The sequence below is a fragment of the Saimiri boliviensis genome, chromosome 17 (assembly GCF_048565385.1).
Source record: "Saimiri boliviensis isolate mSaiBol1 chromosome 17, mSaiBol1.pri, whole genome shotgun sequence".
NCBI lineage: Eukaryota > Metazoa > Chordata > Mammalia > Primates > Cebidae > Saimiri > Saimiri boliviensis.
In genome coordinates this window covers 48,639,813-48,663,788 of record NC_133465.1, presented here as the reverse complement: position 1 = coordinate 48,663,788, position 23,976 = coordinate 48,639,813, and the positions used below count along the sequence as shown (strand labels likewise).

General features: G+C 49.5%; 1 protein-coding gene, 1 long non-coding RNA gene and 1 other non-coding gene across 3 annotated transcripts; 1 reads left to right on the top strand and 2 right to left on the bottom strand.

The window, feature by feature from the left end:
- Nucleotides 1–6,400: 6,400 nt before the first annotated feature.
- LOC120366762 (uncharacterized) lies at nt 6,401–10,287 on the bottom strand. Its single transcript, XR_012514755.1, has 2 exons — nt 7,891–10,287; nt 6,401–7,646 (listed from the first exon to the last, which is right to left on the bottom strand). It is a non-coding gene; the product is annotated as an uncharacterized LOC120366762 (long non-coding RNA).
- LOC120367087 (U2 spliceosomal RNA) lies at nt 6,416–6,606 on the bottom strand. The gene has a single exon (XR_005581576.1). It is a non-coding gene; the product is annotated as a U2 spliceosomal RNA (small nuclear RNA).
- A 1,027-nt stretch (nt 10,288–11,314) lies between the features above and the next one.
- Nucleotides 11,315–20,972, top strand: CCDC200 (coiled-coil domain containing 200). Its single transcript, XM_039476252.2, has 2 exons — nt 11,315–13,508; nt 19,268–20,972. Exons 1-2 carry the CDS (start codon nt 13,398–13,400, stop codon nt 19,619–19,621), a joined length of 465 nt encoding a protein of 154 aa, XP_039332186.1. The 5' UTR covers nt 11,315–13,397; the 3' UTR covers nt 19,622–20,972.
- Nucleotides 20,973–23,976: the final 3,004 nt, after the last annotated feature.

Sequence of the window (23,976 nt, the reverse complement as noted above, 5' to 3'; positions counted from 1 at the left end):
GTGTTGTAGACGTGCGATGACATCTTCTGTGTCGCTGAGCACAGGGAGACGGGTACTTACGCCTCCGTCCCTCTCGCCATTTCTCGACCGTCTGGCCCGGCGAGTTTTCGAGGAGGCGAGGGCGCAGCCCCGGGGGGAGAAGCTCTCCCTCCCCACAGGTTCGAGGCCTGGGCCGAGCCTCGGGAAACGGGACCCTCCGCTTCGTGTGTGGCGCCGCGAAGCCGCTTCTGCCCGGGAAGGAGACGAGGGGCCTGGAACGCAGAGGGAACCGCCGGTTCCGACGCCCCGGGGTGCGCCCGGGGGGCCGAGTGGCTGGGGCGGCGCGGGGCGGCGCGCTGGGCGGGAGGGGCCGGGGCCCGGGAGGTGACCCCGGAGGGCGTCGGATCTGGCGGGGCCTCGTGGGCTCCCCTCCCTCGGAGGGGGCGCGCTGAGGGTGGGCGGTGGCGCCCACCGCTTCCCTGGGAACGCGAGAGCTCGGACCGGCTACTGGGGCCTGGGCAGAGAAACGGGAAGGCAGCGAGGGCCCGGGCCGGGTGGGGCGGTGCGGCGGCTGAGAGGCGGTCGGGGTCCGGCCGTACTTTGAAGGCGGAGCCGACGGCCTTTGCGGAGGGCTGGGATGGGGGTGAGAGGAAGGAGAGGCGAGTGACTCCGAGGGTGTGGGCCAGAGCGACTGCCGCATTCAGAGCGGGGCGAGGACTGGGTTTGTCGGTTCGGGGTTGGGGGCATGGAGTGGGGGAGGGCGCGGGCCGTCCTGATCGGTTTTGGAGAGGACGAGCTAGAGAGGCGGCAAGCCAGACGGCCCAGCGGAGGTGTCGGCCAGGCCGCTGCATGCGCCGTTCTGGACTCCAGGCTGGGACTCTTTGGAGACCGTGAGTCTGGACGAGCGCCTTCGAAGGAGAAAGAGTGTTAGCCCGCAGGCAGGAGGCCCAGGAATAGGACCCGGGGCGCTCCAAAGTCAAGGAGGCGATCCTTCTGCCTCAGCCTCCCTAGTGGCTGAGACTACAGGCGCGCATCACCATGACTGGCCAATTTTTTTTTTTTTTTTTTTGGACACGAAGTTTTGCTCCGTCATCTTGGCTAGAGTCCAGTGGCGCGATCTTGGCCCACTGCAACCTGCGCCTCTCGGTTTCAAGCAGTTCTGCCTCAACCTCCTGAGTAGCTGGGACCACAGGCATATGCTACCACGTTCGGCTAATTTTTGTGTTTTTAGTAGAGACGGGCTTCACCATGTCGGCCAGGCTAGTCTTGAACTCCTGACCTCAAGTGATCCGCCCGCCTCAGTCTTCGAAACTGCTGAGATTGCAGCAGGCGTGAGCCACTGCGCCAGGCCCATATGCTGCCCCTTCCTTCCTTCCTTCTTTTTTTTTTTTTTTGAGACGGAGTTTCGCTCCTGTTACCCAGGCTGGAGTGCGATGGCGCGACCTCGGCTCACCGCAACCTCCGCCTCGCCTCCTGGGTTCAAGCAATTCTCTTGCCTCAGCCTCCCGAGTAGCTGGGACTACAGGCGTGCGCCACCATGCCCAGCTAAATTTTTGTATTTTTAGTAGAGACGGGGTTTCACCATGTTCACCAGGATGGTCTCGATCTCTTGACCTCGTGATCCACCCGTCTCGGCGTCCCAAAGTGCTGGGATTACAGGCGTGAGCCACCGCGCCCGGCCCCTTCCTTCCTTTCTTTCTCTTTTGAAAAGATGGAGTCTTCCTCTGTCGCGATTTTGGCTCACTGCAACCTCCACCTCCTGGAATCAAGCAATTCTCCTGTCTCAGCCTCCTGAGTAGCTGTGACTACAGGCGCCTGCCACCACACTTGGCTAATATTTGTATTTTTAGGAGAGACAGGGGTTTCACCATATTGGTCAAGGTGGTCTTGAACTCTTGACCTCAGCTGATCCATCCACCTTGGCCTCCCAAAGCGTTGGGATTACAGGCAGGATCCACTGTGCCCAGCATGCCTCTTTCTTAAAAAGGCATTTGGTAGAGATGGAACATCTTGCTACAGTCTTGCTGCTCACAGTGTGGTCCCCAGACCAGCATCATTGACATCATCTGGGAGTGGGTTAGAAGTGTAGAATCACGGGCTCCAGGCCTATTGCATCAGAATCTGCATGTCAACAAGGTTCCCCAGAATGCACATGCAGATTAGAGTTTGACAAGCCGTTCTGCTCTGGGACTTGATGACAGAAGGAGGGGGAATAAGGGAGAGAGAAGAAGCAAATATTTTTTGAGATCTCAAGTCTCACTACCGGTATCTGAAACTTGGGGACCACATGGATTCGGATAACGAGTGATATAGTTATAACTCCAGATGTCTACGCTGGTGGCGGAGTGGCTTTTAGAACACTTTCTGGGGTTGTACAATGCAGAATCAGCAAGTTGAGGCAGAAAGGCCTGAAGCGAGATGGCCAATGTATGTGAGCAAGGCTGACTCTAAGGAGTTGAGACCGGGGATGGTGGCATACACCTGTAGTCTCAGCACCTCAGAAGGCTGAGGTGAAGGGTCGCTTGAGCCCGGGAGGTTGAGGTTGCAGTGAGCCATGGTCAAGCCACTGCACTCCACCATGGGCCACAGAGGGAGGAGACCCTGTCTAAAAAAAAAAAAAAAAAAAAAAGTCTTGAGGCCTTCTGTTTCTGTGATCAGGGGTGAGGTATACAGGTGGTCCCCACAGACTGGGAGAGATGATGCAGGGTTAATATTTTGTGTCAGAGAAGAGGAGTTCATATTTCAGAATCCCTGGAACGCCAGTGTGTAACGAGCAGGCAGGCCGAGAGAAGTGACAACATATGTATGTTTTTATAAAGACTTAGAGGCAAATGGTTAGAGCAGCATTATTCGAAAAGCTCTGAACTGAAAACTACTCAAACGTCCATCAGTGGGTAAACGGATAAACGGAATGTGACATTCAGGAATGAAAACATGATGGCACATGCCACAACGGATGAACCTCAGGAAACATTATGCTCAGAGAAAGACATCAGTCAGATGCAAAAGACCACAGACTGTGTGACTGATTCCCTTTATGTGAAATGCCAGGAAAGGGAACTCTGTAGACATCTAGATCAGTGGTTGACGGAAGGGGAGGGTGGGAGTGGGCAATGACTGTGTAGGGAGGCAAAACCTTACCTCTGTCCTCTTAGCGTCCCTGCTGGGCCCGAGAACCCAACTGACGTCAGATGGATTCGCAGGAAGAAAGCATAGACACTCAATGTAAGGCGTTTTTGTTTTTTGAGATGGAGTTTCACTCTTGTTGCCCAGGCTGGAGTGTCATGGCACGGTCTCAGCTCACTGCACCCTCCGCCTCCCGGGTTCAAGCGATTCTCCTGCCTCAGCCTCCGGAGTAACTGGAATTACAGGCACGCGCCACCACCTCCGGCTAACTTTTTGTATTTTTAGTAGAGATGGGGTTTCTCCGTGTTGGTCAGGCTGGTCTCAAACTCCTGACCTAAGGTGATCTGCCTGCCTCAGCCTCCCAAAGTGCTGGGATTATAGGCGTGACCCACCACGCCTGGCCACCCAGTGTAAGTTTTATATGACACAGGAGCGCTCATAAATAAGGGAATGAAAACCCAAGGCCATGGTCATATATGTGTATTTGTTCTGGTAATTTTCTGCCTCTCCTTCCACTTGCCATTCTTCTCTCCTGCTCTTTCGTAATGCATAGAGCTGCATAGAGGGTAGTGAGTCAAACGACAGCCTTTCTTGCTGCAGTTGGTCACGGGGCTGCCTCTGCTACTCATCCTGTGCCTCATGGACAACAGGTTTTGCTCATGTCCAAGCTGCAGAGAAGTGGAGCCAGTGCCAGGGAGAGGTAGTAGGGACCTATGGGAGGGGGGCTTATTGAGAACAGAGTCCTTGGCACCATTAGGGGCAGAGGGTAGAAGCAAGCACATATGACAGTCCTGTGTCTGCCCTGTTTCTGGAGAGGCAGATGCAGAAAGCAGGTCAGAGGGACCTTGACTCGACAGGAAGTTGGGGGGTTGAGAGTAGGCATTGCACATAATCAAGCCTGTTACTGATTTCTTGGTATCCGATATCGTTGTTGGTTTGTTTGTTTGTTTGTTTTTCTTTTTCTTTTTAACTCTGCTTTAGGCTTTGTTTTAACTGCAAGACCGATGTCATTGTTACATGCTCTAGAAACCTCTGTCAAAATAGTGGTCTTACCTAATGGTACTAAACAACAACCGAGACTGTTTATTGAGTTTGTGAAATCGAGGAGGGGCTGCCATTCTAGGAGCAGTGAGTTGACGTCTGCTCTAACGCTGTTCTGAGACAAGAAAACTTTTTTATACTTTAACAGCCAGGGGTCAGAATTTCTCAAATCGTATATTTGCATGTAGCACAGAAGATGCTCTTTTAATAAAAATCCAGCCGGGCGCGGTGGCTCAAGCCTGTAATCCCAGCACGTTGGGAGGCCGAGGCGGGTGGATCACGAGGTCGAGAGATGGAGACCATCCTGGTCAACATGGTGAAACCCCGTCTCTACTAAAAATACAAAAATTAGCTGGGCATGGTGGCTCGTGCCTGTAATCCCAGCTACTCGGGAGGCTGAGGCAGGAGAATTGCCTGAACCCAGGAGGCGGAGGTTGCGGTGAGCCGAGATCGTGCCATTGCACCCCAGCCTGGGTAACAAGAGCAAAACTCCGTCTCAAAAAAAAAAAAAAAAAAAAAAAAAAAAAAATCCAGAAATCTGTTGTGCACACTATGTAATAGAGAACAATATCAGATTAAAGCAACAACAGTGACACTTAACATTTGCCCAAAGCTTAGGCCGGGCGCGGCGGCTCACGCCTGTAATCCCAGCACTTTGGGAGGCCGAGGCGGGTGGATCACGAGGTCAAGAGATCGAGACCATTCTGGTGAACATGGTGAAACCTCGTCTCTACTAAAAATACAAAAATTAGCTGGGCATGGTGGCGCACGCCTGTAGTCCCAGCTACTCGGGAGGCTGAGGCAGGAGAATTGCTTGAACCCAGGAGGAGGAGGAGGTTGCGGTGAGCCGAGATCGCGCCATTGCACTCCAGCCTGGGTAACAAGAGCGAAACTCCATCTCAAAAAAACCTCAAAAAAACAAAAAACAAAACAAAACAAAAAAACATTTGCCCAAAGCTTGGTAAATGTTGACGGTCACTGTGTACCTTCAGATAGCCTTGTACTCTAACAGAGAGACTGCTTTCAAAACCAGGTGAAGAGAAGATGCCTCTGCCTGCCTGTACCTGTATATTACTGTCAGTGTCAATCAGGAAAGCGTGGGTTTGTTCCAGTTATCTTCCTTTTACTTGCCAATTCTTCTTTCTCCTGCTCTTTTGTACCGCACAGAGCTACAGAAAGTGAGTGAGTCTAATGACAGCCCCTCTTTTGCGGTTGGTCACACGACACTCATCCTGTGTCTCCTGTCCTCTCCCCTCCAAATCCCCCCCGATCCTCAGCCATCACCTCTGCTGATCCTGGTGGTTTCCCTGGTACTGCGAACGAAACTCTCATTCCCGAGGGGCCTATACCCCTCGAGGCCACACCCTTCTCAAGTCAGGGTTCCTGCACTTGTCCATGCATTTCACAGGCAGACCTGGGAGTAACACGTGTCACCCAAACAGATCTCCAGATTCCATGCATATTCCACCTGCCCTCCCTGCATAGGAGCACCACTCCCTCCTGAGGATGGATCAGGGTCATTAATCCCTGCCAAGATGACAACTGCTCACGCCTGCTGGTCCAACCTGTCCAGTTATGGCCGTAGCTTGAAGGCTTGAAGTTCAGCGGGACCCACTAGTGCTTCGACCCTTTGTTTCCTTTATTTTTATTTATTTGAGATGGGGTCTGGTTCTGTCACCAAGGCTGGAGTGCAAGTGCAGTTCACCGCTTACTGCAGCATCCACCTCCCAGGCTCAGTTGATCCTCCTGCCTCAGCCTCTGAAGTAACCGGTGTACAGTACAGACATTTGTTACCATGAACGGGGTTTCACTACATTGCCTGCCTTAAAGGGGCTGAAGTTTGGAAGGGGGTCCGACCAGGCTAACGCTTGTAATCCCAGCACTTTAGGAAACCCAGGGTGGGCGTATCTCCTGAGGTGAGAAGACGTGGAGAAACCCTGTCTTGTCAAAGAACACGTGCATTCGGCCGGGCATGCCTGTAATCCCCGCTGCTGGTGGGGAGGCTGAGACAGAAGAATCTGGTTGAAACGGAGAACCAGAGATTGGATTACAGCTTTGCAGTCCAGCCCGGGCAGCGAGAAAACTCCACCGCAAAAAGAAAAGAAAAAAAAAAAAAAAAAAGAAAAACATCTCAAGTTCCCACCACGTTGCAACTAGCACACCATCTTTTGGGCTTGATAATAGTCGTTTTCTAAAACCCCGTATGTGAGATGTAAAGAGATGCACGCAGCTTTCTTCTGACTTTATAAACTCGTTGTATCCCCCGAGGCGGGGGTGCACCGTTCCTGGAAGTACTGCAATACCAGGTCGATGCGTGGAGTGGACGAAGCAAGCTCCTATTCCAACTCCCTGCTCCAAAAATCCATTTAATATATTGTCCTCGGATAGAGGACGTATCAGATATTAAACTGATAAGAACAGATACTACACTTGATCTTAGCCAAAAGGCCGAGAAGCGATGCTGTCGCCTGCGTCCCCGCCGTCACCGTCCCACCGTCATCCACATTACAGTCGCGGTGAGAGCCCCAGCCTCGCTCCTTGCCTCATTCTCTTTGTCTCGTCCACACCGCTATTCACGCCATTACACACTCGGGCTGATTTTTTTATTCTCCACGTTTTAAAAGAGAAATCTTTTACCCTTGCTCTTCCCGCGTGGCCGGGCTTTCATTTCAAATTTGCATGCCCCGCCCTTTCCCCCGGGAGGCGGGACCACCTCGTTTGACTCCGCCCCCTGGCCGCCTCCGCCGTCAAGGGCCGGGCCTCCGCTGGGGGCGACTTCCCTGTTTGTGTCAATCCAGCCAAAAGACAGAACCGAAAGAGACTGGGGGCGAAGGCAAGGTGAGTCTGTGGAAGGGACCTGTCGGCGGAGAGCGGTCCACGTTTTCCTGGAGAAAGACGAGGTCGCAAGGCCTCATCACAAGAGGAGACCAGGCTGCGCTGGGTCTTGAGTTCGTTACCGTCGGGCGGGGAGACCAGCCTCGTACCTGCAGGACGAGGGGCTCATTCCCCTCTGCCGGGCAGGAGGCTGACCACCAGATACGGTCGCAGGGAGGCGGCGCGTGGACCGCGAGGGCCCGGCAAGGGTTCTCCCGAGCGCCTGCGCCCGCGCCCGCGTCTCTCGTGGCACCTGTGCGCGGGCCGTGTCCCGTGCCGCGTAGGGAAAGCTGCCTCTCCGCTTGGGACGCGGATTCCTCTCACCTCCTCCTCCTCGCCTGGCTATTCCTGACGCAGGTTGTCAGGACTCCGCTTGGGTGTCAGCCGTCCGGGAAGCCTCCCTTGATTGAGGGCCCTCCGCACCCGCCCCATATGTGACTGGCGGCCCTCCTACGTAGTTCATCGCACCCCGTTATTTCTATCAACTACCCCACTCGCCACCCTTCCGGGCAGTCCTTTACCTCCCCTCTGAAATCCCATCACGGAGGGCTGAGACCCTCATCCACGCTTATCCCCGTTTCCCCGCGCTGCTCTGGTGCCTGGAGATTCGAAGACGCTCAATAAACCTTTGCGGAGAGAAGAAACGACTGGCCAGGCCGTGATAAGCACGACAGACTCAGAGAGGACGCAGTCAGGAGGCTACTGGCCCGGGGCAGGCGGGAAGGGGGAAGATCGGGCTCGGGGTGGGAGGACACCAGAGGGCTGGGGTGTCTGCCGGGTGCTCTGGGGGAAGATGGGCGTCAAGGCCCCCAGCAACGTTGGGGGAGTCTCTCTGAGACACAGACTGCCGCCTGTGGCTTCTGCATTTACCTTTCCCGGCCTCCTTCCTAACACGACAGTGGAGTTGGGAGTTTCTGTCTCTTATTTGATTTCAGAAAAGCAAGAAGGTATCACAGATCCGATGGTGACACTCAGCTAGTCATGCTCCCCCTGCAGGATGCCTGCTGAACAAACAACCGGCTCAAAAAATGCAGACCGTGCCCGTCCCAATGCCAGCCTCGGGCTGAGGGCTCTAATTCACTCAACAGCCTTAAGAGGTGGGCATTATTATTAGCCACAGCCAGGATTAGGGTGACGCAAGTCCTCCAGGGCTGAATTTCAGAAGCTGTTTCTCCCGAACCCTTCAGTAATCAAAGTAAATAATAGTTCAATGCAATATATCTTATCTCAGTTATTAGATAATCAAGACATTTATCTGCATTGCTGAGTCTTTGGTGCCCCCTTGCTTTTTTTTTTTTTTCCCCAATCTCAGCAAGGGTTTCCCTCATTTCACTTTACCCCAATCTCCACCCCGTCACTGTCATCTCCATTCTATTATCCTGTGAAGTACAATATGGCAGCCACCCGTCTCAGCCTCCCAAAGTGCTGGGATTCTAGGCGTGAGCCACTGTGCCTGGCCTATGTATGTATGTATGTATGTATGTATCTATCTATCTATCTATCTATCTATCTTCTGAGGTAAGGTTTCCCTCTGTTGTCCAGGCTCGAGTGCAGTGTTACAATCACGGCTCATTCACCATACATCAAGATAAATGCCAAGTGGGTCAAAGATTTCAAAGTGAAACAAATGGAACTATAAAAGTATACAAGGGCCAGGCACGGTGGTTCATGCCTGTAATTCCAGCACTTTTGGAGGCAAAGTGGGCGGATTGCTTGAGTCCAGGAGTTTGAGACCAGCTTAGGCAATATAGCACGACCTCGTCTCTGCAAACAAGTTTTAAAAATATATAAAAATTGTAAAAACGTGGACCAAAAAGATGAATAGAGGACTGGGGATGGTGGCTCATGCCTGGAATCCCAACACTTTGGGAGGGCAAGCTGGGAAGATCACTTGAGCCCGGCAATTCAAGACCAGCCTGAACAATATAAGGACACTATACAAAAATAATAATAGTAATAATAATAATAAATTAAAAATTAGCCAGGCACGGTGGTGTGTACCTGTGGTTCTAGCTACTCAGGCAGGCTGAGGCGGGAGCATCACTTGGGCCCGGGAGGTTGAGACCAGCCTGAGCAACAGAGCGAGATACCATCACTATTAAAAGGAAAAAATCGCAGTAAAATATGAAGCTTTTTTTCTTTCTTCCTCTCTCTCTGTCCACTAGTCACAGTGTCTTCACTTTCTTTCTTTCTTTCTTTTTTTCATAAAATCATTACTTACAGTAGCCAAGACGGTGTTTTTCACTTTCTATTTTATGTTGCCCTCGTCAGGCACAGGACGTAGGTAGGAGAGTGCAGACGCTTGCAGGAGCCCAGAGGCCCTCTGTCTCACAACTTAGGACGGTCCCCGTGACCTCAAAACTCACTAGTGAAGGAGGAGGTCTGAGCTCCTGGTGCGCTAACCAGTCATCCCAGTTTGCTAGGGGATTAGGGATTTCCTGGAATATGGGACTTTCAGAACTAAAACGGGCAAAATTCCAGGCAATCAGGGGGAGTTGGTTACCCTAGACCTCTGAGCTGTACTAGACCTCAGAGTGGGCACCCACTTTACGGCTAAAGAAGTGCGACAGTGGGCTCCTGCTCGCGGAATTCACTGGTCTTACCACATTCCTCATCATCCTGAAGCAGATAGAGGAACAGAATGGTGGAATGGCCTTTTAAAGGAACAATCACAATACCAGCTATGGGACAATACTTTGCAGGGCTGGAGCAAAGTTCTCCAGCAGGCTGTGTATGCTCTGAATCAGCACCCAACATATGGTACACTTTCTCCCATAGCCAGGATTCATTAGTCCAGGAATAAAGGGTGGAAGTGGGAGTGGCACCACTCGCCATCACCCCTAGTGATCTACTAGCAAAATTTTTGCTTCCTTTTCCCAAAAAAAATATGTTCTGCTGTCCTAGAGGTCTTAGTTCCAGAGGAAGGAATGCTGCCACCAACAGACACAATAACGATTCCATTAAACTAGAAGTCAAGATGCCACCTGGACACTTTGGGCTCCTCCTACTTTTAAGTCAACAGTCTAAGAAGGGAGTCACAGTGTTGGCTGGGGTCGTTGGCCCGGAGTATCAAGATAAAATCAACCTACTACTCCATAATGGAGGTAAGGAAGCGTATGCATGGAATACAGGAGAACCATCAGGGCATCTCTCAGAATTACCACGCCCTGTGGTTAAGGTCAATGGGAAACTACAACAGCCCCATCCAGGCAGGACCACAAATGGTCCAGACCTTTCAGGAATGAGGTTTGTGTCACTCCACCAGGAAAAAAAAAAACCCACAACCTGCTCAGGTGCTTGCTGAAGGCAAAGGGAATACAGAATGGGTAGAAGAAGAAGGTAGTCGTCAGTACTAGCTACAACCATGTGACCAGCTGCAGAAATGAGGAATGTAATTGTCATGAGTATTTCCTCCTTTTGTTAAAAACATATTTGTATGTGTATACACTTGTACTAAGAAAATATCCTCATTTTATTTCCTTTATCATGTGACATAAGATTTATTGACTTCATATCAGCAGTTAAGTGTTGCTAACTTTATGTAATAGTATTTGGGCTGGGATTGGTGCATTTCCAGTCGTATGAAGGATACTTGCAGTGTTAGGCATCATTATGACCTCATTACTGTCTTTATTTGAAGATTATGTATGATCTCAGAAGATGTGTATGGGTTCAAGTTAACAAGAGGTGGACTTGTGATGGTTAATACTGAATGTCAACTTGATTGGATTGAGGGATACAAAGTATTAATTCTGGGTGTGTCTGTGTGGGTGTTGCCAAAAGAGATTAATATTTGAGTCAGTGGGCTGGGGAAGGCAGATCCACCCTTAATCTGGTGAGCAAAATCAAATCAGCTTCCAGGGAATATAAAGCAGGCAGAAAAATGCGAAAAGGAGAGATGGGCCTAGCTTCCCAGCCTACATCTTTCTCCCGCGCTGGATGCGTCCTGCCCTGAAACGTTACACTCCAAGTTCTTCCTTTCTGGGACATGAACTGGCTCTCCTTGCTCCTCAGCTTGCAGACAGCTTATCGTGGAACCTTGTGGTCATATAAATTAACACTTAGTGAACCCCTCCCCCCTCTTTTTTTTTTCTTCTTTTTATTTTCATGGACCATGTTGAAGTTGTTCCGTGAAACCCCCACCTTCTTTTTTTTGAGGTGGAGTCTCGATTTGTCGCCAGGCTGGAGGGCAGTGGCTCAATCTCTGCTCACTGCAACCTCTGACTCCTGGGTTCAAGCGATTCTCCTGCCTCAGCCTCCCAAGTAGCTGGGACTGTAGGTGTTTGCCACCATGCCCAGCTAATTTTTGTATTTCTTTCTTTTTTTTTTTTTCAATACAAAAATTAACTCAAGAATTTTGTATTTTTAGTAGAGACAGAGTTTCACCATGTTGGCCAGGATGGTCTTGATCTCTTGACCTCATGAGCCACCCACCTCATGCTCCCAAAGTACTGGGATTACAGGCGTGAGCCACCACACCTGGCCTGAATGGGGATCTTATGACCAACAGTCAAACAAAGTAGGTCAGGTAATTTCTTTATGGCCAGTTTTTACAGATAGGACAGAGGGAAAATTAGACTAATATTTTTAGGCTTTAAGGCTGGCTTTGGGGAAAAGGGCTTCCGGTTTCTATGACCTGCCTCGGGGCAGAGGGATTCTAGTGTCTATGGCCAGCCTCAAGGGAGAATGGGACTGAGAGACAGGAGGAGAGAGTCACAGAAAACTTTTTACTCTGCTGAGGCTGCTGCTGAGAACTTTTTTTTTTTTTTTTTTTTGACATAAAGTCTCGCTCTTGTTCCCCAGGAGGCTGGAGTGCAATGGTGTGATCTCAGCTCACTGCAACCTCTGCCTCCAGATTCAAGCCATTCTCCTGCTTCAGCCTCCTGAGGAGCTGGTATTACAGGCACCTGCCACCACACCTGGCTAATTTTTGCATTTTTAGTAGAGACAGGGTCTCACCATGTTGGCCAGGCTGGTCTCGAACTCTTGACCTCAGGTGATTTGCCCGCCTTGGCCTCCCAAAGTGCTGGGATTTCAGATGTGAGCCACCACGCTCAGCCAAGACCTTCATTTTAGGGTATTGTTTTCTGAGCCCACTGTGTGCCAGTGAGTATCTACATTTTCTTTTCTGTCTTTCAACAATCTGAAATGCAGCCAGGTGCAGTGGCTTACACTTGTAATCCCAGCACTTTGGGAGGCCAAAGTGGGAGGATCACTTGAGTCTAGGAGTTTGAGACCAGGTTGGGCTGAATGTAGTGAGACCTCATATCTACAAATAATAATAATGAGAATGCCAGGTACAGTGACTCACACCTGTAATCCTAGCACTTTGGGAGGCCAAGTCAGGAGGATCACTTAAGCTCAGGAGTTCAAGACCAGCCTGGGCAAGTGAGACCTCATCTCCATTAAAAATAATAACAATAGGCAGGGCATGGTGGCTCACGCCTGTAATCCAAGCACTTTGGAGGCCAAGGCGGGCAGATCACCTGAGGTCGGGAGTTCAAGACCAGCCTGACCAACATGGTGAAACCATGTCTTAAAAAAAGCCAGGCGCGGTGGCTCAAGCCTGTAATCCCAGCACTTTGGGAGGCTGAGGCGGGTGGATCATGAGGTCAAGGGATCGAGACCATCCTGGTCAACATGGTGAAACCCCGTCTCTACTAAAAATACAAAAAATTAGCTGGGCATGGTGGTGCGTGCCTGTAATCCCAGCTACTCAGGAGGCTGAGGCAGGAGAATTGCCTGAACCCAGGAGGCGGAGGTTGCGGTGAGCCGAGATCGCGCCATTGCACTCCAGCCTGGGTAACAAGAGCGAAACTCCGTCTCAAAAAAAAAAAGAAAGAAAGAAATCTCCAGAGCTAGGGTGTTTTCTAATAAGCCCCTTTGTTAGACCTGTTCTGGGGGCTGAGAACCAGTGAGGCTTAGTAGGATTTTGTTTTCTTTCATTCTGACTCAGTGGAGAGATTAAGAAGAAAAAGGTAGTTCCAGAGACCTAAGCGGGAAGGGATCAGCAGAGGAAAGGCCAGATGATGATGCTGGAAGCCTCTGAGGAAGAGTTGGGGAAAGAAGCCAGAGAGAAAAGACTACTGCTGGATTGTCCGTGGGGCCCACTGAGACTCAAAGCTAAGGTGGGAAGGGTTTCTATTTGCTCAGGACCCAGGAGAGAAAGGTACTTTGCAGATGTTCCCTAAGAGCCTTGGGAAAAACGCCTCCCTCCCTCAACAAAGCAGGCGGGGCCTGTTCAGTTGCCCTGGTAGTCATCACATTGTGAGGTGGTTCCAGTTACAGGCAGAGGGGTCCAAGTGGGAAGAGACAGAGGTGGTGGGAGCAGTGGGCTTTGCCTGTCCCAACCACAACCTGGGGCCTCACACCATTCCATGATCATGAGTAGTGCCTACCACTGGGAGGCCCGGCGCCGGCAGATGGCTTTGGATCGAAGGAGGTGGCTGATGGCCCAGCAGCAGCAGGAGCTGCAGCAGAAAGAACAGGTGCATAAGATAGGCTGGGTTCTTCAGGGTCCTTTCTAGAGCAGGAAGGGAATGGAGAATGGAGACAGAGCCCTAGGAAGCTGCTATTTGGTGAATGTTGTTGAGTATGAGGAAAGCAAGGTCGTTCAGTGTTCTCAGATAGACCATCTGTGTTGGGGGGAACACTATCATCTGACTCAATTTCCCTGTTACACTAGCCTGGGGGAGGGCAAGGAGTCTAGGCCTGGGAGGTTTAAAGGTGTTCCGTCCAACAGGGTAACCACCAGCCTGTGTGCTATATTGATTCTTGGAGTGTGACTGAGGAACTAAATTATAAGTTTTATATAAATTTAGTTTTCAAAAATTTTATTTGGATCGGGCATGGTCACTCAGACCTATAATCCAGCACTTTGGGAGGCTGAGGCAGGTGGATCACTTGAGGTCAGGAATTTGAGCCTGGCCAACATGGTGAAACCCTAAAACTAGCTAGGCATGGTGGCACATGCCTGTGATTTCTGCTACTTGGGGAGGCTGAGGCAGGAGAATCACCTGAACCAGGAAGGTGAAGGTTGCAGTGAGCTGAGATGGTGCCACTGCACTCCGGCATAGGCGACAGGCTGAGATTCTGTCTCAAGAAAAAAAAATTGGGGCCGGGCGCTGTGGCTCACGCCTGTAATCCCAGCACTTTGAGAGGCCGAGGCGGGTGGATCACAAGGTCAAGAGATCGAGACCATCCTGGTCAACATGGTGAAATCCCGTCTCTACTAAAAATACAAAAAATTAGCTGGGCATGGTGGCGCGTGCCTGTAATCCCAGCTACTCAGGAGGCTGAGGCAGGAGAATTGCCTGAACCCAGGAGGTGGAGGTTGTGGTGAGCCGAGATTGCGCCCTTGCACTCCAGCCTGGATAACAAGAGCGAAACTCTGTCTCAATAAAAAAATAAAATAAAAGGAAAAAAAAATTTTTTTTAATGTATTTTATTATTGTAATAGAGACAGGGTCTCACTGTGTTGCCCAGGCTGGTCTGGAACTCCTGGACTCAAGCAATCGTCCCACCTTGACCTCCCAGTGTTGGGATTACGGGTGTAAAACACCGTGCCTGGCCTTTATTTATTTATTTATTTATTTATTTATTTAAATGTTGTCTTGCTCCAGTCTTGAACCTCCTGGGTTCAAGTGATTCTCCTGCCTCAGCCTCCAGAGTGGCTGGGACTACAGGCACATGCCACCATGTCCAGCTAATTTTTGTATATATATATATATGTATGTATGTATATATATATTATTGTGTTTTAGGTTTTGGGGTACATGTGAAGAACATGCAAGATTGTTGCCTAGGTACATACATGGCAATGTGGTTTGCTGCCTTCCTCCCCATCACCTATATCTGATATTTCTCCCCATGTTATCCCTCCCCAACTCCCCACCCACCGCTGTCCCTCCCGTAGTTCCCCCTGACAGACCCATGTGTGATGCTCCCCTCCCTGTGTCCATGTGTTCTCGTTGTTCAGCACCCGCCTATGAGTGAGAACATGCAGTGTTTGATTTTTCCGTTCTTGTGTCAGTTTGCTGAGAATGATGGTTTCCAGGTTCATCCATGTCCCAACAAAGGACACGAACTCATTATTATTATTATTATTTTGAGACGGAGTTTCGCTCTTGTTACCCAGGCTGGAGTGCAATGGCGCCATCTCGGCTCACCGCAACCTCCGCCTCCTGGGTTCAGGCAATTCTCCTGCCTCGGCCTCCTGAGTAGCTGGGATTACAGGCACGTGCCACCATGCCCAGCTAATTTTTTGTATTTTTAGTAGAGACGGGGTTTCACCATGTTGACCAGGATGGTCTCGATCTCTTGACCTCGTGATCCACCCGCCTTGGCCTCCCAAAGTGCTGGGATTACAGGCTTGAGCCACCGCGCCCGGCGAACTCATTATTTTTTATAGCTGCATAGTATTCCATGGTGTATATGTGCCACATTTTCCCTGCCCAGTCTATCATTAATGGGCATTTGGATTTGTTCCAAGTCTTTGCTATTGTAAACAGTGCTGCGGTGAACATTCATATGTATGTGTCCTTATAATAGAACGATGTATAATCCTTTGGATATACACCCAGTAATGGAATTGCTGGGTCAAATGGAATTTCTATTTCGAGGTCCTTGAGGAATAGCCACACTGTCTTCCACAATGGTTGAACTAATTTACACTGACTCCAACAGTGTAAAAGTGTTCCTATTCTCCACATCCTCTCCAGCATCTGTTGTCTCCAGATTTTTTAATGATGGATATTCTAACTGGCGTGAGATGGCATCTCAATGTGGTTTTGATTTGCATTCCTTTTTTTTTTTTTTTTTTACAATTTTATTTTTATTTTTATTTTTATTTTTTTAAGACAGCGTTTCATCATATTGGTCAGGCTGGTCTCGAAATTCTGACCTCAGGTAATCTGCCTGCCTCAGCCTCCCAAAGTGCTAGGATTACAGGCGTGAGCCACCGCGCCTGGCTGATTTGCATTTCTCTAATAACCAGTGATGATGAGCATTTTTTCATATGTTTGTTGGCCTCATAAGTGTCTTCTTTTGTAAAGTTTCTGTTCATATCCTTCACCCACTTTTGAATGGGCTTGTTTTTTTCTTGTAAATCTGTTTTAGTTCTTTGTAGATTCTGGATATTAGCCCTTTGTGAGATGGGTAGATTGCAAAATTCTTTTCCCATTCTGATGGTTGTCGAGTCACTCTAATGATTGTTTCTTTTGCCGTGCAGAAGCTCTAGAGTTTAATTAGGTCCCATTTGTCTATTTTGGCTTTTGTTGCCAATGCTTTTGGTGTTTTAGTCATGAAGTCCTTGCCTATGCCTATGTCCTGAATGGTTTTGCCTAGGTTTTCATCTAGGGTTTTTTTTTTTTTTTTTTTTTTTTTTGAGGAGGAGTTTCGCTCATTACCCAGGCTGGAGTGCAATGGCGCGATCTCGGCTCACCGTAACCTCCGCCTCCTGCATTCAGGCAATTCTCCTGCCTCAGCCTCCTGAGTAGCTGGGATTACAGGCACGTGCCACCATGCCCAGCTAATTTTTTTGTATTTTTAGTAGAGACGGGGTTTCACCATGTTGACCAGGATGGTCTCGATCTCTTGACCTCGTGATCCACCCGCCTCGGCCTCCCAAAGTGCTGGGATTACAGGCTTGAGCCACCGCGCCCGGCTCATCTAGGGTTTTTATGGTATTAGGTCTTGTGTTTAAGTCTTTACTCCATCTGGAGTTAATTTTAGTGTAAGGTGTCAGGAAGGGGTCCATTTTCTGCTTTCTGCACTTGGCTAGCCAGTTTTCCCAACACTATTTATTAAACAGGGAATCCTTTACCCATTGCTTCTTTTTGTGAGAGTTGTCAAAGATCAGATGGTTGTAGATGTGTGGCGTTGCCTCTGAGGCCTCTGTTCTGTTCCATTGGTCTATATCTCTGTTTTGGTACCAGTACCATGCTGTTTTGATTACTGTAGCTTTGTAGTATAGTCTGAAGTCAGGTAGTGTGATGCCGCCAGCTTTGTTCTTTTTGCTTTTTGACTTGGCTATGCGGGTTCTCTTTTGGTTCCATGTGAAGTTTAAGGTAGTTTTTTCCAGTTCTGTGAAGAAGGTCATTGGTAGCTTGATGGGGATAGCATTGAATCTATAAATTACTTTGGGCAGTATGGCCATTTCATGATTGATTCTTCCTAACCATGAGCATGGAATGTTTCTCCATCTGTTTGTGTCCTCTTTTATTTCGTTGAGCAGTGGTTTGTAGTTCTCCTGGAAGAGGTCCTTTACATACTTTGTTAGTTGCATTCATAGGTACTTTATTCTCTTCGTAGCAATTGTGAATGGCAGTTCGTTCTTGATTTGGCTCTCTTTAAGTCTGTTATTGGTGTATAGGAATGCTTGTGATTTTTGCACATTGATTTTGTATCCCGAGACTTTGCTGAAGTTGCTTATCAGTTTCAGGAGATTTTGGGCTGAGACGATGGGGTCCTCTAAATATACAATCATGTTGTCTGCAAATAGAGACAATTTGACTTCCTCCTTTCCTAACTGAATACCCTTTATTTCTTTTTCTTGCCTGATTGCTTTGGCTAATTTTTGTATTTTTAGTAGAGATGGGTTTTCACCATGTTGGCCAGAATGGTCTCCATCTCTTGACCTTGTGATCTGCCTGCCTCAGCCTCCCAAAGTGTTGTGATTACAGACATGAGCCACCTCATCTGGCCCCTATTTTTTCTTTTATGTGGCTATTAGAAAATTTAAAATTATACATGTGTCATGCATTATATTTTTATTTGTCACTGCTATTTCAAAGCACTTATAAAGTTTAGAAGCACCCTTGGGTTATTAAAACAAAAACTTTGGGAGGCTGAGGTTGGAGGATTGCTTAAGGCTAGGAGTTCGAAACCAACCTAGGCAACATAGGGAGACCCTGTCTCTACAAAAAAATTCAAAAATTAGCTATGCATGGTGGTGCATACATGTGGTCCAAGCTACTCAGGAGGCTGAGGTGGAAGGATAACTTGGGCCTGGGAGGTCGAGGCAACAGTGAGCCAAGATTGCAGCACTTACTGCACTCCAGCCTGGCCAACATGAGACCCTGTCTCTATTTTAAAAAAAAAAAAAAATTGGCCAGGCGTGGTGGCTCAAGCCTATAACCCCAGCACTTTGGGAGGTTGAGGCAGGTGGATCACGAGGTCAAGAGATCGAGACCATCCTGGTCAACATGGTGAAACCCTGTCTCTACTAAAAATACAAAAAATTAGCTGGGCATGGTGGCGTGTGCCTGTAATCCCAGCTACTCAGGAGGCTGAGGCAGGAGAATTGCCTGAACCCAGGAGGCGGAGGTTGCGGTGAGCCGAGATCGCGCCATTGCACTCCAGCCTGGGTAACAAGAACGAAACCCTGTCTGAAAAAAAAAAAAAAAAAAAAAAAAAAAAAAAAAAAAAAAAAAAATTAACCAGGCATGGTGGTGTGCACCTGTAGTCCTAGCTATGTGCAAAGCTGAGGCAGGAGAATCACTTGAGCCCAGTAGTTCCAGATTACAGTGAGCCATAATCATGCCACTGCACTGCAGCCTGGGTCACAGAGTGGGAACCTGTCTCTAAAAAACAAAACAAAAAACAGGGCATTTTCAAGGAATTATTCTTTTTTTTTTTTTTTTTTTTTGAGACGGAGTTTCGCTCTTGTTGCCCAGGCTGGAGTGCAATGGCGCGATCTCGGCTCACCGCAACCTCCGCCTCCTGGGTTCAGGCAATTCTCCTGCCTCAGCCTCCTGAGTAGCTGGGATTACAGGCACACGCCACCATGCCCAGCTAATTTTTAGTATTTTTAGTAGAGACGGGGTTTCACCATGTTGACCAGGTTGGTCTCGATCTCTCGACCTTGTGATCCACCCGCCTCGGCCTCCCAAAGTGCTGGGATTACAGGCTTGAGCCACCGCGCCTGGCCGGGAATTATTCTTTATCCTCTGGCACTAAACACTGCTTTCAGTGCTGAGCTCTCAAGGGAGGAAGCAGGTGCTCAGAGAAAGTGCTATTTCCTGGGCTGGGACTGTGCCATGGGTGCTGTCACCCAGAAATAGTTGTTGGGTGTTGCAGTAGGTGAGGGAGACAGCCAAGGCCCAATTTCAGCCTCCAGCTCTAGGGAACAGAGATCACCACCACCTATACCTCTCTATTCACTTGCCTTGTTCCTGGAAGTTTCTCTGGTAGATGGGTGATTGGGTGGGGAGAGGAGGACACAACTTGCCTGGGGGCTTCTTACCAGGAACTGAAGAAACACCAGGAGGAAGAACAACAATCAGAGAAAAAAATCCAGCCACCTAAGAAGTTAAATGTGCTGCAACCACCAGAGGTGAAATTGTGGATATCACGGAAGCCACCACAGTCGCAGCTATCAGTGCAGCCACCATCGCAGCCACCACCACAGCCGTCATCACTGCCACAGGCACAGGCACAGGCTCAGGCACAGCCACGGCCACAGCAACCACAACCACAGCCACCACCTCAGCCAACACAACCAAGTGCTCAAGCCCCTCATACTCAGCCCACCACTATATGCAATCTCCAGAATGATTCCCAAAGGCCAGGTCACCAGCCTACTTCAGTGGGGACCCATTAAGCTGGAGGGCAATCTCTTTGTATGCACAACAGGTTCCAAAGGGGGCAGAAAATCTTCACAGACTGTGGGCTAGAGCCTGGGAGTGGGAGGTGGTGAGGAGCGGGGCCCTTTGCTTCCATCCCACCCCTGTAGTCCAGAATACATATCTACCACCCTACCCTCTCTGACTCTCCCTAGTACCCTCAGCCTTTAATGCCTTGCTGGTCAACTCTCTTTGGGTGGGTTAATGCCAACCTATGGCTCCTTCCAACTTCTGCAGAGAGTGGCTGAGAAGCTGTCGGCCCCTCTTCCAGGGTGAGAGTGACGGAGGAGGTGGGGTGATCAGAGGGTGAGACATGAGTTGTAGGCTTATTAACAGATATATTGACCCTCATGAAGTCTGGAACAGGGAAGCACAGCACAGCTTCCTAGTTGAGAATCTTCAGGAAGAGCTCAGTCTGTGCCTTGCCCCAGGTAGGAGCTTGTCCTCACCACCACCCCCACCATCACCTGGGTCACCAGACACATAAGGAATCCGGCCCTGTAGTGTTCCATCCTCGGAAAATTGCTGGATGAGTAACCTGTACTTTGTTTCATCATCAGGTCTCACGAACCCAAGCCAATCTAGCCCCACCAAAAACACTCGATATTCACAACTCAAGGTGAGACACAGACACAGACTCTGAAAGACAGACTCAGGGTAGATGAGAATATGTATATGTATGTATGTAAGTATGTATGTATGTATGTGTGCAGTCCAGAGAAACCTCCTTAGCAGGAGTAAGGAGAAGAGACTAGAATTATTTCAAATTATTTCTGGATGGTCTATTCCTCTATTATTCCTCTATTCTTTGCCCCATTAAAAATGTTTGTGTAGGAAGCTGGGTGCAATAGTCCTGGCTTCTTGGGAAGCTAAGGCAGGAGTATTGCTTGCGCCCAGGAGTTCAAGTTCAGACTGCACAACATAGTGAGATCCCATCTCAAAAAAAAAAAAAAAGAGCCGGGTGCGGTGGCTCAAGCCTGTAATCCCAGCACTTTGAGAGGCTGAGGCAGGTGGATCACGAGGTCAAGAGATCGAGACCATCCTGGTCAACATGGTGAAACCCCGTCTCTACTAAAAATACTAAAAATTAGCTGGGCATGGTGGCACGTGCCTGTAATCCCAGCTACTCAGGAGGCTGAGGCAGGAGAATTGCCTGAACCCAGGAGGCGGAGGTTGCGGTGAGCCGAGATGGCGCCATTGCACTCCAGCCTGGGTAACAAGAGCGAAACTCCGTCTCAAAAAAAAAAAAAAAAAGAAAAAGAAAAGAACAAAAGTCAGGTGTGTGGTAGCTCATGCATGTAATCGGAGCACTTTGGGAGATGAAGGTGAGAGGATCACTTGAGCCCAGGAGTTTGAGACCAGCCTGGGCAGCAGAGTGAGACTGTCTCAACAACAAAAAGTTTTTTTTTGTTGTTTTTTTTTTGAGACGGAGTTTCGCTCTTGCTACCCAGGCTAGAGTGCAATGGCGCGATCTCGGCTCACCGCAACCTCCGCCTCCTGGGTTCAGGCAATTCTCCTGTCTCAGCCTCCTGAGTAGCTGGGATTACAGGCACGCGCCACCATGCCCAGCTAACTTTTTGTATTTTATTTTATTTTATTTTATTTTTTGAGACGGAGTTTCGCTCTTGTTACCCAGGCTGGAGTGCAATGGTGCGATCTCGGCTCACCGCAACCTCCGCCTCCTGGGCTCAGGCAATTCTCCTGCCTCAGACTCCTAAGTAGCTGGGATTACAGGCATGCACCACCACGCCCAGCTAGTTTTTTTGTATTTTTTTTAGTAGAGACGGGGTTTCACCATGTTGACCAGGATGGTCTCGATCTTTCGCCCTCGTGGTCCACCCGGCCTCCCAAAGTGCTGGGATTACAGGCTTGAGCCACCACGCCCGGCAACAAAAAGTTTTAAAAACCAGCTGGGTGGCCGGGCGCAATGGCTCATGCCTATAATCCCAGCACTTTGAGAGGTCAAGGCAGGCGGATCACGAGGTCAAGAGATTGAGACCATCCTGGCCAACATGGTGAAACCCCGTCTCTACTAAAAATAAAAAAAATTCACTGGGTGTGGTGGCACGCACCTGTAGTCCCAGCTACTCAGGAGGCTGAGGCAAGAGAATCACTTGAACCCTGGAGGTGAGGGATGCAGTAAGCCAGGATCACACCACTGCACTCCAGCCTAGGCAAAAGAGCTACAATAAAAAAATAACAAATAAATAAAAATATTAATCAAGGAAGGCCGGGCGCGGTGGCTCAAGCCTGTAATCCCAGCACTTTGGCAGGCCGAGGCGGGTGGATCACGAGGTCAAGAGATCGAGACCATCCTGGTCAACATGGTGAAACCCCGTCTCTACTAAAAATACAAAAAGTTAGCTGGGCATAGCGGTGCGTGCCTGTAATCCCAGCTACTCAGGAGGCTGAGGCAGGAGAATTGCTTGAACCCAGGAGGTGGAGGTTGCGGTGAGCCGAGATCGCGCCATTGCACTCCAGCCTGGGTAACAAGAGCGAAACTCCGTCTCAAAAAGAAAAAAAAAAAAAAAAAAAAAAATCCATTAAAAGCACTTAGCTTGAAGTCCAGCTCATTGTAGGCCATCAAACTCAGGATGGCAACTCTTTTTTTTTTTTTTTTTGAGTCTAACTCTGTCACCCAGGCTGGAGTGCAGTGTCACAATCTCAGCTGCAAATCTCCACCTGCAACCTCCACCTCCTGGGTTCAAACAATTCTCCTGCCTCAGCCTCCTGAGTAGCTGGGATTACAGGCATGTACCACCATGCCCGGCTAATTTTCGTATTTTTAGTAGAGATGGGGTTTCGCCACGTTGGCCAGGCTGGTCTCAAGTGATATACCTGTCTCAGCCTCCCAAAGTGCTGGGATTATAGGTGTGCACCACCATGCCTGGCCTGGATGGCAACTCTTAACAAGAATATGTAATTGTGCAAGCGTTGGAAAGGTGTCTCTGACAGAGGTGCAAAGGATGAAAGAACTTGAGGCTAGCACTTCTAGGATGAGGACTGGCTGCTACATTTCACTTTGATTCCTCTGGCCTCAAGGGGTTTCACACAATATTCTGAAACCAGAAGCCGCTGACTTGCATTGTTTCCTGTCTCTCCCTCTTCTCAGTCTATCGACTACATACAGCAGTGGTGATCCAGAGATTGAACACAAGAAAGACCTCAGTGGCCATCCCCAAAAAGCAGATGAGCGACCACATCTTCTCAGCATCCAGCAACATCTCCACTCCAAAAGCCACCCACTTGAAGGGGAGGCTGCAAGGAATAAAATGAAATTTTTTTTCCTGGAAGGAATCATGGGACTGGTCAGCTTTTGAGAAGGGATGAGGGGAGAGGGCAGGAGGACTCACGAAGGGAATGGAGAGGGTGGAAGGCAAGTCTATCCTCCAGGCAAAGCTAATAGGAGAACTGGGTCTTGGGTTCCCCCAAGTATGCAACTCCTACTACTATCACTACCTGCCCTAATTCAGCAGTGATTAAGTCTGTTTGGGGCTTTAGCTTATGACCGTCACTGGAGCCGTCATCCATTCCTCCAAGCCCATGTTTACTGAAGAGATAAACTGGGGAAGGAGGGACCGCATCACATCAGAGCAGGCCCGCAGAAGCAGGAAGTGGTGGCAGGCAGTGATGCTCCCAACTTCCAAGCCCAGTGCGATGTCTGGCCCACAGTGGGCACTCAGCTGTCAAATGCATGATGGGGGCAGGGATGGAAAGAGCTTGGAGGAAAGCGGGGCTGCAGCCTCAGAAACATGACACCTGCCCTGGGAAGGGGAGGGGGGCTTGCCTTCTAAAATGCACAGGCCTCTCCATTCCTGGCTCTCAGCCTCTCATCTATCAGGGACAACCGAGAGGTTCTAAAGACCCTAGGCATCCTCCCTGACCAGCCCAAGGTGAAGGAGCGGGTAGGGCTGGGTGTTAGGAAGGTGCAAGCCCTGGGAAGGCCTTTCTTCCTCCAGGCTGAGAAAGGCTGCCTCGGTCACCTCAATCACAAGCCCCACCCAAGGGATCAGCTGGGTATTTCATTGTAGCCCACATAGCATTGCCTTTGGTTTGCCTGAAGGAGCCGTTTCAGTGCAACCCAGGGACATTTAACCCAGGGACATTTCCTGGGAGCAGCTGGGGAAGATAACAGGATGGTGGTGGCACAGAAGAGGAATAGTAAAATTGGAAGAGACTTCAGAGATACACAATGGGAGAAAGAGGGAGGGAGCTCCTGTGAGCAATCTCAAGGAAAGCAGAAGAGAGCAGGACATGTCATCAAGGGCTCAGAGGCCTGGGGAAGAGACTTTGCTGCCCACTGGAACATTAAGAAAACAGTTTCTGCCAGGCA

What these genes read in the sequence shown, in the direction of transcription:
- CCDC200 (XM_039476252.2), top strand. Translation starts at nt 13,398, where the DNA reads ATGATCATGAGTAGTGCCTACCACTGGGAGGCCCGGCGCCGGCAGATG. An exon ending in AGCTGCAGCAGAAAGAACAG is followed by an intron (nt 13,509 to 19,267) that starts GTGCATAAGATA and finishes GCTTCTTACCAG; the next exon opens with GAACTGAAGAAACACCAGGA.